The 15,401-nt window shown below is 31.2% G+C and overlaps 1 protein-coding gene and 1 long non-coding RNA gene across 4 annotated transcripts; both read left to right on the forward strand.

Annotated features, from left to right (window-relative positions):
* The first annotated feature begins 7,647 nt into the window (after positions 1–7,647).
* On the forward strand, positions 7,648–11,873 carry LOC105116482 (microtubule-associated protein TORTIFOLIA1-like). Of its 3 annotated transcripts, none has more exons than XM_011013868.1 (5): positions 7,648–8,590; positions 8,824–8,932; positions 9,131–9,705; positions 10,145–10,540; positions 11,433–11,873. In XM_011013868.1, exons 1-5 carry the CDS (start codon positions 7,790–7,792, stop codon positions 11,442–11,444), a joined length of 1,893 nt encoding a protein of 630 aa, XP_011012170.1. In that variant the 5' UTR covers positions 7,648–7,789; the 3' UTR covers positions 11,445–11,873. The 3 variants fall into 3 exon arrangements, with proteins under 3 accessions (XP_011012170.1, XP_011012173.1, XP_011012171.1); XM_011013871.1 differs by lacking the exon at positions 11,433–11,873 and having other exon boundaries at positions 10,145–10,165; positions 10,308–10,391; XM_011013869.1 differs by lacking the exon at positions 11,433–11,873 and having other exon boundaries at positions 10,070–10,155.
* LOC105116481 (uncharacterized) lies at positions 10,535–10,875 on the forward strand. The gene is made up of 2 exons (XR_840538.1): positions 10,535–10,567; positions 10,645–10,875. It is a non-coding gene; the product is annotated as an uncharacterized LOC105116481 (long non-coding RNA).
* Positions 11,874–15,401: the final 3,528 nt, after the last annotated feature.

Here is a 15,401-nt window from a genome sequence, read left to right on the forward strand (position 1 = left end):
TTTGGATTGCACCGACATCTCTTTTCTAAGTTTGGCCATCTCTTTATCCTTTCAATTTCAGTTCTTAAATTCATCAATCAATCCTTTCATTTATGTGATAGGCCTGCATTTAAAATGAACATTTACCATAAATTAAAGGTATCTTATATTATTAGATATATTATTATAAAACATGTTTTAGTTAAGAAGTTATTGATACTTCAAGTGCAAAATGATGATATAAAACCTTGATAAAAATGCACTTTTAAGTACTAATCAGTTACATACCCCTCACACTCAAAGGGATGGACTTGGTTTTCCTGGTGTAATAAAACTATACTCTATGGATTCTTCCCCATCACCTCTTAGACATCTTTTTAGTATAAGCGTTTAAATGAGTTCGCTCTACTCAACCCTTTAGAAGTTTTTCTAAGTATAGTCATTGCTATGGGTCACCCTCCTTGAGTTCCCCTCAAGTTTTTAAAATATTTTCTAAATATAGTCTCACTCTTCATTATTTTTCACCAGTAACTTAAAAACTTTTCTAAGCATGAATTTATTTTCTTTAAGTTTCTCCTAACCTCTTAGAAAAATATTCTAAGTATGAAGTTCTTTATATCTCACATCATCCTTCTAAGAATTTTTCTAAGTATCTATATACTTATAAATTTGTTTCACACATGCTATACATCCATAAATATGGGCTCTCCGATTTATTACCCAAGGTTTCAACCCCTTTTCTTATAAGAATAAAATTCAATGAACTCGCCATGGTAATTGAGCATTTTTATAAGTCTTTACGAGTTAATACCGTAAAGACTTGAGAGGCAGCTGGTGGATCCAAATAAAATGAACCTAAAACCCCTCAACAATGAACCTAAGCTGATGGATCTGAAGAAAATGAACCTAGAACCCTCCAAAAATGAACCTAAAAACATTATCTAGGCTTTTAGAGTCTAACACCAAAGGAACATGGACTTAGGTGTAGTAGCTGAAACCCATATTAGGCATATGCCTAACATCCTTGGTGTGGTTGTACATCTCAACATTCTTGTGGGTCAAGCTTCTACACCCGAGCCTAACATGTTTGGTTTCAGATAGCATGCTTAGACTCATTTCTCATATTTAATGAGCATGGGCACTTATCCAAGACTAATACTCGTCAGAGAATTTTTTTGGGATCCCACGTGAATTCTTCATTATTTTATATTAATCTAATAAGTATTTTTTTTAGTAGAATACAACTCAAAATATCATAAGGGTGAGATTACACTTCAGCCTCTTTTCTTCATAAAAAAGAGAGTTATGCACTATAAATACATCTTGAATTCTTCAAGCCAAGGGTTCATAATCTCTTTATTTTTAATATTTTTAGTATATATATTTTTCAGAGTCTATCTCTCCAAAATATCATCATAATTTTTCTCTCTATAAAGTTATTGCTTTATTATCAAAGAGTCTCAATGCCCATCACAAGGGATTTTTTGTAGGCATCACTTCCTACTATCACAACTACTAGCCACCTTGGCTTACTAGGCATCATCTCCTACTACCACATCTACTAGCCACTTTGGCTTACCAAGCATTACCTGCTACTACCAACCATTTGGGCTTTCCATGTCAAGCTGTTAAACATTTTGGCTAAGAAGAACATATTAGATTGTTTGAACTAAAAGATTAACCAACTATCCAATATATCAACTTTATTCTTAAACATCTTAGTTTTTAGGACTCATTAATAACTTATATCTAATAATAATTTCTATCTCCATTTTAGCTATAACCATGCATATAATTTAATGCATAGTTTATTTTTATAATGCAATATAAATTTTATATCGCACATTACAATTTTGAATAAGTTTTATTGAAAATTATTTCTTGAAACCTTAGATAAAAAAAAAACTATAATTTATAACGTTTTTTTAGATTTACTTAAACTACAACCACAAAAACTATTATAATGTCAAACACACGTTGTGTATTATTCGCTTTCCATTTTTCTCGTAAAATCCTAATTCCAAAATCAAAGGACTTTGTATTAAATCCATTTCTTTCCATTTAAAATTGTTTAAATAAGTTTAGAACTTCTTACCCGACACTAATATAGACTTCGAAAGCTAATCAGTCAAGGTTTTTCCACTCCTTTAGATTTTTTTCTCTTTGCCATGAGCTACAACCTTGATTTTTGCTCTCCCTCGTTTTGTTTCCTTTTAAATCTTTGTTTGATGGATTGGTTGGTGTCTCACACTTCCTAACTCATAAATCTTACCCGATTTTTATTTCTCTTTGCTATGAGCTATAACCTTGATTTTTTACTCTCCCTCATTTTGTTTCCTTTTAAATCTTTGTTTGATAGATTAGTTGTTGTCTCACACTTCCCAACTCATAAATCTTACCCGATTTTTATTTTTCTCTTAAGGATTTTTAATGTTTAACTCTCATAATTCTTTTATCTCTTTATCTTGTTTATTTCCAGTTTTATCGGTAATTTAAGGAAGAAGAAAAGGCTGACTTTTCTAGTTTTTAAGTTCAATCGACTATTTTACCTTCAATAAACACTTTTAAATTTATGTTCGATTGCCAATATTTTTGCCCAGCCTTTCCAAACTCTAATTGTTCTAAAGTTTTACCATGCCATAAATCAATATGTTAAAATACTCATAATAAAATTTGAGTATGATTTAATAGTTAAATTGAAAGTTATGCTTGATAACATAAAACTAATTGAGAGGTGATTTTACACTAAAAATATGAATTTCTAGTTTCATTATTCTATGTATCACATTAATTATTACAATAAATTCTTATGACCATCCTCTTATTCTAAAATATATTTATCTAGCTTTTTTACTCTCAGGTTCATTTATGGTTTATTACCGTTTCACAATGCTATTATAGATTTTTAACCAAGATTTCTACCAACATCATTTTTTATATTCATTTATATGTTGTTCATTTTATTCTCAATTTTTCAAGGTTCAAAAATATTTATGGTGCCAAATTAGTATCCTCACTAATTCTCTCCACCATAAATCTATCTTAGTTCATAATGGCTCTGTTCTTATATCCTATATTGTTTTGCAATATTGTTGGCTCACTTCAATATCTATCATTCACTCATCTTAATATTTCTTATACTGTCAGTATAGTCTTTCAATTCATACGTTCTTCCACCACTAATTGCTGGAGTGATGTTACACAGATCTTATGCTATTTTAAAAACATAGCGTATCATGGTTTATTTCTAACGCACAACAACATGTCTCAACCATAAGCCCTTTTTGATGTAGATTGGGCTAGTTCTACTGATGACAGATGGTATACTAATGATTATTGCATCTTTTTTGGATTAAATCTCATTTTTTGAAGCTCCTATAAGTAGCCAGCTATTTCTCGCAACAACACTAAAATTGAATATCATGTTGCTGCCAACACCATTGTATAATACAATCTCTATTATGAAAACTTGGTTTTTCCCTCTTCTCATTACTTACCCCATGGTGTGACAACATCAAAACAACCTTCCTGACTACCAACCCAGTGTTTCGTACATGAAAAAAAAATATATTAAAATTGATTTTCACTTTGTCTCGGATTTAGTAGCTTCTAATGCTTTTTATGTTAAGATCATCCCATCATGTGATCAATTTGTAGATACCTTCACCACACCTTTTTCTAACCCCAAGTTTAGTCATATGTGAAGCACTCTTAATGTCTGTGAGCTCTTCTTGCGATTGCAAAGGACTGTAAGATAATAATTATAAAACTTGGCTTAGCCCCACGAGTTAACCTGGGTTAACTTGATGACCCTGAGTCTTGACCAACTTTCAAACCATAAAACCTAAAAATGAAATTGATCTGGTCAAACTTGGGTGATCGCAGAGTCAATCCAAAACTCAGGTGACATGATGTAAACTTGGTAAGACCTTATTTTTTTTTAATAAACCTAGAAAATGTAAAATTAATTGTTGATTACTGCCATAAATCAATATGTTAAAATACTCATCATAAAATTTGAGTCTGATTTAATAGTCGAATTGAAAGTTATGCTAATAGTCGAATTGAAAGTTATGCTTGATAACACAAAATTAATTGAGAGGTGATTTTACACTAAAAATCTGAATTTCTAGTTTCATTATTCTATGTATCACATTAATTATTACAATAAATTCTTATGACCATCCTCTTATTCTAAAATATATTTATCTAGCTTTTTTACTCTCAGGTTCATTTATGGTTTATTACCGTTTCACAATGCTATTATTGATTTTTAACCAAGATTTCTACCAACATCATTTTTTATATTCATTTATATGTTGTTCATTTTATTCTCAATTTTTCAAGGTTCAAAAATATTTATGGTGCCAAATTAGTATCCTCACTAATTCTCTCCACCATAAATCTATCTTAGTTCATAATGGCTCTGTTCTTATATCCTATATTGTTTTGCAATATTGTTGGCTCACTTCAATATCTATCATTCACTCATCCTAGTATTTCTTATACTGTCAGTATAGTCTATCAATTCATACGTTCTCCCACCACTAATTGCTGGAGTGATGTTACACAGATTCTTATGCTATTTTAAAAACATAGTGTATCATGGTTTACTTCTAACGCACAACAACATATCTCAACCATAAGCCCTTTTTGATGTAGATTGGGCTAGTTCTACTGATGAGAGATGGTATACTAATGATCATTGCATCTTTCTTGGATTAAATCTCATTTTTTGAAGCTCTTATAAGTAGCCAGTAGCTAGCTATTTCTCGCAGCAACACTAAAATTGAATATCATGTTGCTGCCAACACCATTGTATAATACAATCTCTATTATGAAAACTTGGTTTTCCCCTCTTCTCATTACTTACCCATGGTGTGACAACATCAAAACAACCTTCCTGACTACCAACCCAGTGTTTCGTATATGAAAAAAAAACATATTAAAATTGATTTCCACTTTGTCTTGGATTTAGTAGCTTCTAATGTTTTTTATGTTAAGATCATCCTATCACGTGATCAATTTGTAGATACCTTCACCAAACCTTTTTCTAATCCCAAGTTTAGTTATATGTGAAGCACTCTTAATGTCTGTGAGCTCTTATTGCGATTATAAAGGACTGTAAGACAATAATTATAAAACTTGGCTTAGCCCCACGAGTTAACCTAGGTGACCCTGAGTCTTGACCAACTTTCAAACCATAAAACCTAAAGATGAAATTGACCTGGTCAAACTTGGGTGACCACCGAGTCAATCCAAAACTCAGGTGACCTGATGTAACCTTGGTAAGACCTTATTATTTTTAATATATTTTTTAATAAACTTAGAAAATGTAAAATTAATTGTTGATTAGCCTCATATTTTTTTTATAGCCTACATTAACATGGATTATTTCTTAACTTTTTGATGTGGGATAACTATACTAAACTTTATTCCTCACATTTTTTTTATAGTCTATATTTACATGAATAATTTTTTAATTTCTAGATGTGGGATAACTATATATAACCTTTATCCATATATATTGTTTCTTAACTTTTCAACATGAGATAGCTATATTATACTATAATAGACTTCACATTTTTTATTTATAATATACATTCATATGAATTATTTTTTATTTTTTAAATGTGAGGTAACTTTATATAGCTTATGTCCATATAAATTGGTTTTTAACTTTTTGATGGGAGATAACTATACTACACTTTATGCCTTATTTTTTATACCTTATATTCATATGAATTGCTTTTTAATTTTTCAAAGTTGATTAACTATATTATATTTCATATCTTATATTTTTTTATAATTTACATTTATATTTATTATTTTAAATTTTTTTATGTAAAATATTAAAATTTTAAATAATTTTTTTTTTCTGATGGACTTAGAACCTGATTTTCTGAACAGGTCAGCCCTTGTGATGGGGGTAATAATAATGGTTAAGACATCATCTATTTCTCAGCAATCAAGTGCTAATTCAACACCTCATTCAGCATAAAACCACGGCAGCAAATACAGCCAATGATCACGCACAATTCAAATCAAAACAATTTGCTGAATCAACAGTCAATCCATTCGAAGATAATGCTGATATATGATTGTGTTTCGAATATTCAAATGTATTCAATTTATATATACACAAATGTGACGAACTTATCTATAAATAGAAACACTTCATGCATTAAAATGCATTGAAGTCATTTGCAAACTATTCTATTTTTTACACGCTAATCTCGTCGGATTAAATTGCTCTGCTCCAAGTTTTGGAATCAAAGTAGAAGAAGTTGTTTGGATGAAAGCGGAAATAGTGGTATGGAATACCTTTCCAAACAAATGGTTATGATTTATCTGAATTTAAATCTGGAACATAAAATTCTTATAATTTATAATAAATTGTTTTTTTTTTCAAGTTTATTTAATATGAGATTGTAATTGCTTTTCAAATAATTTATTATACTAAAATATATATTAATAATTTTTTTATTTTTTAAAATTATATTTTACATAGTATATTAAAATGAAAATATTAAAAATATATTAATTTAAAATAAATAAAAAATATTTTTTAATTTTTTTAAAAAAATATTCTTAAATTACAGAAAAAAACAAGCTATATAATCTAACTCAGGTTTTACAGGTAAAAATTAGTCGGGAAATAATACAAACAAGTGAAAGAAGGGACAAATAGTCATGTAGATGAAGCGAAGCTGTTTTTGTTTGTTTATTACATGTCTGAACTCTGACCCTGCAGGTCTGAAGCCTTCCCATCCCATGTGCTTATCCCATGTGGGCGTGGTCTCGGGCTAGACCTGAATCCTTATCATTGCTTCTCTTCTCTCTCTTTTATTAAATTACTTTCCACCAGCAGTTAAATTCTATGGGTACACTAGCTTTATTTAAAAGTGTTTAAACCTTTTAAATGTGAATTTCAATCTATTTTTTATTTTTAAATTGTTTCTTAATATTTTTAAATTATAATAATAAGTTCATATTAAAAAAATATTTTAAATTATAATAATAAGTTCATATTAATTTTTTTTTAATAATTTCCTAAAACAAAACACGTCATCATATTTCTAACAACAAAATTCTCAGTGTTTTAATTGTTTAGAAAAATTTTCTTTACTGCTATATTTTAAAAATGTATAATATATTTTAATAATTAATATTAGCACATTAATTTTTTTAAATAATTTAATATTTTTTAAATAAAAAATAATTTCAAGAACATTATAAAAAAACAGAAGTTAACGTGACACCAAACAAATCATTTCTCTTTTAATATTTTGTAATTCAGCCACAGCTACATACCAACTCATATATGTTTGTCATGTAAGCCTAGAAAACAACATGGTACCTAGAAGTCAACCCGGTTCAAAGTTTGCAAATCAGAGAGGTTAATTTAATTCTTAAAAATAAAAAAATCCTAAATAATATTAATTTTTTCTTAATCTGGGTTTTTTTCACTAAACCGGTCCGGGGCTAGATCTTGACTCGGTAGATAAGCGGATTGAGACCGGGTCTTGTAATTATAGAAAACATTGAGACCAATGTGCTTAAAAAGTAAAGTAAGAGGAGTGAAAAAAAAATTGCAACTAAATGTGGGAAAGTGAAACATTTTAAATATGAATATCGATTCATTCATTCACAAACATTGCACCCGCACCCAAGAGACTCACCTCTCTGAAAATTAGTGTCAACTAACTTGCACAGTTGCCACCATCTCACCTCCTCACCCGCTCACCCGCCACAGCCACAGCAATGCCAAAATAAACACCGAAACTAGAAAGTTAATTACCAAACAAAAATGTCTCCTCTCCAAAAACCGCCGGTTGCCAATGATCTCAAGCACCGTGTCATAATCTGTCTCAACAAGCTCTCCGACCGTGACACTGTCTCCGTTGCCACCACAGAGCTCGAGTCCATAGCTAAAAACTTGTCTACTCCCGACTCCTTCTCACATTTCCTAAACTGTATTCACAACACTGATTCCTCCTCTAAATCTCCTGTCCGAAAACAATGCGTCTCTCTTTTAACTCTCCTCTCTCGCTCCCATGGCAACTCCCTCTCACCCCACCTCTCAAAAATGATATCCACCATCACTCGCCGCCTCCGTGACCCCGACTCTGCCGTCCGCTCTGCCTGCGTCGAAGCCACCTTTGCCATGTCTTCTCAGATCACGGACCCCCCCTTCTCAACTCTCTCCAAGCCGCTTATTGACTTGCTGATTATTGATCAGGATCTCAACGCTCAGATCGGGGCAGCTTTGTGTTTGGCGGCGGCCATTGAGGCAGCGCCAGAGCCAGAGGTAGAGCAGTTAAGGAAGGTGCTGCCGAGGCTTGGAAAGCTGGTTAAAGGAGAGGGTTTTAAAGCTAAGGCGGCTTTGTTGAGTGTGATTAGGAGTATTGTTGGCGTTGGTGGGGCGTCAAGTAAGGGAATTTTGGATTGGTTAGTGCCGTGTTTGGTTGAGTTTTTGTGTAGTGAAGATTGGGCCGCCAGAAAAGCCGCTGCTGAGGCCTTAGGGAAGGTGGCATCAATGGAGAAGAAGTTGGCGAAGGAACATAAAGCTACCTGTTTGACTTCTCTAGAGACCAGGAGGTTTGATAAGGTATGGAGTGCAGTTAATATTCTCTCTGTTTTTATTTCCTTGGGACTTGCTTGGTTGCTGAGAAAATGTGTACAGATTATAAGGTTCTTCTTCTTCTTCTTTTTTAATCAGAAGAGATTGCAGTTCGAAGGTAAAAAATTAAATTAAATTGCTGGCAATAGATCAATGAGTGTTTTGATTCCGACTGTTGCCAATTTCGTACTGATATAATTTTCGTGTATATAAAAAAAAAGGTAAAGGTGGTCAGGGAGACTATGAATCTTACATTGGAGTTGTGGAAGGAAGTACCAGGCATTTCTCAGGAAAGTTCAGTTCCATCTCAATCTACATGTTCTTCTATAGGTATCATCATCTTCTTTTCTCTCCTTATGAATCTTATTTATTATGATTGATGATTTCAGAAGGGTTCAAAGATCTGGTAAGCGTGACATTAACGTTGAAGTTAGTCTACTATTACTAGTCTTTGTAGTGAAGACAATCAGTATCGGAAATTTTGACACCATCAATTTATGTTCTTGTTGGATTTTGCCATGGGACCAGATAATGTTGCTGGTACATGCATCTCCTCTGCCTCCAAAAATTCTAAAGACGTTGGTTTCAGAACTCCTTTATCTAAGAAAACAGTCCCTGCAATTAGGTTCCCTCCTTCTGATGCTTCATCCATGACAGCTGCCAAAAAACAAAGCCCCGCAAAGAGCAATGACCACAATTCAAAGACAGGAATGTTACACAAGCTGGGCCATGATAGACAGTCTGCTTGGAAAATTGAAATTGCTACACCACAAGGAAAAGTTAGCGGTGATGATACAAGGCATGATTCTGAAGTTTTGGGATCAGTGCAGAATGGGGATGGAACAAGTTCTATGCGAGAAACAAGACGTGTCCTCTTCGGTAGCATCCGAGATGATAAATGGAACAAGTTCAGTGGTTTGAAATCTGGGTCACGCGTGGTTCCATTTCAGGAGGATGAAAACTGTTACAACAAAGATGTTGAAGTGAGCAGTTCTACTGAAGATTTTTATGAGAACCACAAAGATTTTGAGGATCTGTCTTTAATCCGTGAACAGCTTATTCAGATTGAAAACCAGCAGTCTAGTCTTTTAGACCTTCTCAAGGTACAATCAATAGTTGAATTTTGATCTCTCCTTCCGTGGCTTCCCTCTCTTATCCATAACTAACAAGTCATTGATGCCAATTGTGAAGGCTTTCATTTCCTCAGTTTGCCTACAGCATATTGTTGCTTGCTACCGCTCTTTTGGGACCATTTGCTTAGATGAGATAAAGCATGTTTTCTCTATATAATTTGTGATGGTGTCTTCAATTAATGGTCACATTTGCTACCCCCACTCAATAGAGATTAAACCCCTTACCATGCATCAACATTCCACCATCCATCCGCTTTTTTATGCAATCCTGCCATGAACACCCAATTATTGTGTTCTCTATTGTTTACTAATGCTTTCTTGGCAATCACTTAAGTGGAAAATACTGTGGTGCTCAAATGTTGAAAAGTAAATGCTGACTTCAATCGTCCCATCCTTTTCTTGAATTTAGGGATACATCGGGAGGTCCCAGGTTGGTATAAACTCTCTCGAGACACGTGTTCATGGCCTGGAGATGGCAGTGAATGAAATTTCATATGATTTGGCAGTATCAAGTGGAAGAATTCCTAAAGCTAACTATGCAGAGAACACATGTTGCAATCTTCCTGGTGCAGAATTCTTGAGTTCGAAGTTTTGGAGAACAGAATGCCGGTATGTTTGCAATGTTCCTGTTAAGAATGCTAGCATTGAAACATGCAACCCAGGAAGCCAAAGATATCAGCATCAGAATAGGGGTGGATTTGCTGTGAACACATCGGCAGGTTTTTCCAGCATAAATGGGCGGAATTCAGGATTCTATACAAGTCAAATGGCGAATAACACAAGTCGAGATGAACCTAAGCAGCAGGTGATTAAATATATGGTCTTGCACTAGGTTTACTACATTCGATTTTTCTCTCTACAATTTGATGCTATATTTTTTTTTTTTTTTTATCTTTTTGAACACACTAGGTTTACTACATTCGATTTTTCTCTTTACACGTTGATGCTATTTTATTTTTTTATTTTTTTATCATTTTGAACATCCATCAAATAAATCCTCTATGGTTGTTGGTATCACGACTAAGTGTTGTGATGGCAATGAACTACAAACTGCAAAATATTTATGTAAGTGAATATCTGAAGTGCTGCAAATGATTCCCAGTAGTTCTTTTGAATGGCACCATATGCTTTCCCATTTCATATCGATTTTCCACCGCAAAAATTTCTCATTCTATTTGTCAAACCAAAATTCATCATTCAATTGATGCTTGCATTGATACTTTTTCTTCATACTATCATTATAGCGTATTCTTGAAATTAGCATGGTTTCCTGTTGGCAATATCTTGAATATTCATCATGTATTTTTTACATCCAGTGTAGAACTGCAATTTCACTCGAATGCATTGTTTATATCCAGTGAAAGAGTTGCTATTTCATTGGTGATGATGTGTTGGATTTAGTGGTCCAGTTTAGTTTATTTGAATAAAAGAACTGGTTAAGATTTTGCTTAAAGCCAAGTTTTTTGGTGAATATTACGGATCCTTTCTGAGGTCCTCATAGCATGTATTTGAGGAGTTGATATCACTAAAGTTCACAATTATTAGAATTTTACCTATGGTCTAGTTCATTCATTTGCACAGTATGAGCTGACAAATATGGTTTTCTTGATACAATCTTGTTAGAGTAGGAAGTTGCTAGGGTTAATACCTTATGCTTTCCAAATCAACTTTCTATTTATCTGCATTTGTGTCATCAGGTTTCCTCCTAAATCAAAACAAGAGTAATTCTCGACAGCGTTGCAGCCGAGAGACAAGTGCATAACTATGAAAATTCTGGAATTCTGCCGCCTTATCACTGATTATACTGCCGACTTTGGGAGACAATTTCCAAATTTCTCCATTTAGAGGTGGCATTTTCTTTTGAAACACGCCACCTGAGCTAGCTAGCCTGCAATGATTCTTATTTAACATGAGTTGGCATCATTTGCTGATATAGAGAAGTAATATCTGTACATAGATTAGTTTTTTTCACGCTGTGGCTGCTTTGTATGGTGAATAAAGAATATTTTTGTGGGATAATCCACCCTGTGCCTAGAACCATGATGTATCTACCCCACTGAACAAATCATGCAAGATAGAACAGATGCGAGGTACTGCTACCAATCCTCTGCTTGCTTATATTGCATGGAGTTCCAACTTAGCTTGTGTGAAGGCTTTTGGAGCTTAGTTAAGGCTGTAAAACAATTGGAATAACTCAACTCGTTCTACAGATCGTTGCAGCTCATTCATGGAGGATGTGAATCGAGTTGAAACAAATATCTCTCGTTACTAAACTTGTTTTTTAGGTATTCGAGATAGTTTGCATGTTCTTTACTAATCTTATATAATTATGTAAATTTTTAATAGTTTTAGAGCATTTAAACTTATATTTATTAATAAATTTAAAACTTGACTAATTAAATTACTTTATGATTTAGACTTGAAGAAGCAATTAGATAGTATTTTATACAAAATTTATAATTTCTCTTAACAAATCTTTTACAAGAAGATTCTATGAATTTATTTGAGTGCTTCGGTCCGTGCAATTTAACTTCTGGAGAATTCAGTGTCGGCACACCTAGAAATTATTTTCAGTATACAAAAAACCCTAGAAATTATTTGTGTTTACCTGTAGGAGATTTTCTAGTTTTCTACTCTTTTTTTTTTCAAGAAATAGAAAACTAAAGAAAACGTGTTTTAGTAATTGAAAAAGAAAAAAATCTTGCAAACACATTTTCTAATTCTCTGAAAACTGGAACACATCAAAACAATTGTTTTCCAAATCTTTTATAAAAAAAAATTAAGGGTATTGTTTGGGTCATCTAATATTTTATATCCATTTCTCTTATTATTTTTAAGGTAAGCCAAACACAATTTTTCTTTTCTATTTGAGAAAATCAGTACTCGGGAAACATGTTTTCTTAATTTTTCATGGAAAATATTTTAAGAATAAATAAAATAATTTCTAAAAATAAACAAAATAAAAACTCCAGCTTAGTCAATTTGGATATTAGCTAAATAACCCTACGATTTCTATGAAACTATGATAGATATAGCTATAAAACAAAGATGGTTGTCTTTATCGGACAACGTGATTATAAAAATTAACAAAAAATGATTTTATTGAACTCAAAATAGAATGTAAACTACAGCTTTTCTAGTTTATATTATATATAAAAAAGAAAAATATATATAAATTTGATATAACAAATCCAATAAATAAAAAAATTCGAGTTTGCTTTAACCAAGAGCCATTGACTTGCATTTGACTAATAATAATATTGTTTGGATTTAAAAATTAATCAAGATGATAAAAACATTATAAAAAAAATTGAAACCAATTAATCCTACAAAAACTAACACTAAACATATTATAAAAACCAACTCAAATAAACCAAATGCTTAAAAAGACTTTTCCGCCTTGAAGAATAAAATTAAAACAATAAATTTTTTGATTGACTCGGGCTTTGCAGCCTAACTTGTAAGCCTGTGATTCGGATTATGAAGTCCAATAGTTTGGTTTATTTTATTTTGAACTTAATTATAGAAAAAAATATTTTACAAAAAGCTAAAGGATGAAATTGAAAGAAAACAAAATAAAGGAACAAAAAATTTACAAAATGATTTTTTTTAAATATTGACGTGATGACATACTGAAGCGGCCTGAGTCAACTTATGTTAATTTGTTACAGCCATGATTGAGATTTTGAGACTGTGATAATCTTGTAAAAATCAAATTTGAACATGTTAGTTCCATATAAAAGTAAAATAGATCATGGAAACAAATTCAAAATAAACCAATTGCTAAAAAAATAAAATTCAATCTAATATTTTAAAAAATATTTAGATAATAAAATATTGGATTGATCTAAACTTTGTGAATTAACCCGTTAAATCTATTACTTAGATCATGAATTCATTTATATTTAATTATTTTTTATTAAATTTATCTTTTACCTAATAAAAAAAAGCCTAAAAAGAGCTTAAATGCATGGGCTTAGTGGCCTAGCAAACCTAGGTCTTTTGATAAAAAAAGAGCTTAGATGATTTGTTGTCCGCTTCAATGTTTTTTTTTTTAAATTAAGTTGACAGTGCATCGTCTGTTGTTTGCAGAATTCGACAACTATAAGATCATCGGAAAACCAAGGTTTTTTTTTAAAAAAAAAACTAATTTTCAATCAATTTTTAACTAAAAATACATAGAAAACACTTTAAAAACCTAAGCAAACTTATTTATGGCATAAAAAAAAAAAAAAGCTTAGAAACTAAAATCAACTCAAACATGGAAAAATCCACCTTCTCAGACAAGGATAAACTAAAATCAACTCAAACATGAAAAAATCCACCTTCTCAGACAAGGATTAGAAAAAATAACACTTAGGTAAAATTCTTCTTGTTAAATAGATCTCAATGACACTAAAAGCGACATTTTTTATATTGAAATAGGTATTAATGATAACTTTTTCTATCTCTAATATCATTTGACAACTCTTTCTCTTCTTTTTCTCGGAAAAAAAATTAAAAAATTAAGAAAATAAAGTTTGGTATTAAAATTACATTCTAAAAACTAAAAGACTAACCATTTATTAATTAAAAAGTAAAGGAACCAAATTGAACATGTCATATAAAATTCTAAGTTGCCATTTATTTTACTTATCCTTTTTATTTTTATTTTGGTGATGTATTTTTTAATTTCATCATTTCTTAATAAATCAAAAGTAATTGGATTTCAATCTGGTTTAAAAGACTAAATGGTGGTTTAAAAGACTAAATGGAGGGATAAAATATTTGAAAATCAAATTGAAAAATTAAAAACATGCACTATTCTAATTCATAGGAGAAGCAGTGACAATCAATAGCAATGGTTGCCATTGTAAAATCACCGGAGGACCTAGTATCTTGTCATTTACTTGGACAGCACCATGATTTTGTCCAAATTATGAGAGACCTGACTATGAAACTTAGACGGAAGAAAATAGACATGCAAATCAACCTTTCATGAAGTTATGGGGTTGGGGTGGTGTGTTGGAGGAGAAATTTTATTTTGGCCGTGTTGAAGGAAGAAAAGTGAATACTTGGATCTACAGATCCGTCAAGATTTGATTTAAGCTTAATTCTACTTTTATTTTTGAATTTTAAAATTATGTTTTTGCTCATTTAATTGGACGAGAATAAGTAAAAATCATGATGAAAATAGATTTTTTTATACTGAGATTGTAAACTTGATCAAAATCAAAGCTATAAAATTTATGACATGATTTAAAACTTGAGTTATGAGTTGGATAAATCAATTTGAATTAAAATAATATTATTTTAAATTTTAAAAAAAAAAATTAAAATTAAATCAAGTTTTATCTAAATTTTAACAAAATTAACCATGTTAAGAGTTGAAGTTATACTTTATGCAGGTTGCTTGATGTTCAAGATGGCATGGTTACAATTTATTCCTTAAAGATTGAAGTTCTATTTGACATTGTTGTTTAGTCGTGTTTTCAAAGTTTTATTTTTTTTAGTTTTAAATTATTATTTTTTAGTATTTATAAATCATTTTGATATTAAAAATAAATTTTAAAAAATAATAAAATATATTATTTTAATATATTTTCAGATAAAAAACACTTTAAAAATTAATTTTTATCATACCATCAAATATGCTTTTAGTTGTGTTCACTGTTCATTGTCATACT

The sequence above is a fragment of the Populus euphratica genome, unplaced genomic scaffold, assembly GCF_000495115.2.
Source record: "Populus euphratica unplaced genomic scaffold, PopEup_1.0 scaffold959.1, whole genome shotgun sequence".
Taxonomy (NCBI): Eukaryota; Viridiplantae; Streptophyta; class Magnoliopsida; order Malpighiales; family Salicaceae; genus Populus; species Populus euphratica.

Excerpts from the sequence above, each read along its gene's own strand:
- LOC105116482 (XM_011013868.1), top strand. The coding sequence starts at position 7,790 with ATGTCTCCTCTCCAAAAACCGCCGGTTGCCAATGATCTCAAGCACCGT. Across the intron at positions 8,591-8,823 it reads AGACCAGGAGGTTTGATAAG|GTAAAGGTGGTCAGGGAGAC; the intron begins GTATGGAGTGCA and ends ATAAAAAAAAAG. Across the intron at positions 8,933-9,130 it reads ATCTACATGTTCTTCTATAG|ATAATGTTGCTGGTACATGC; the intron begins GTATCATCATCT and ends CCATGGGACCAG.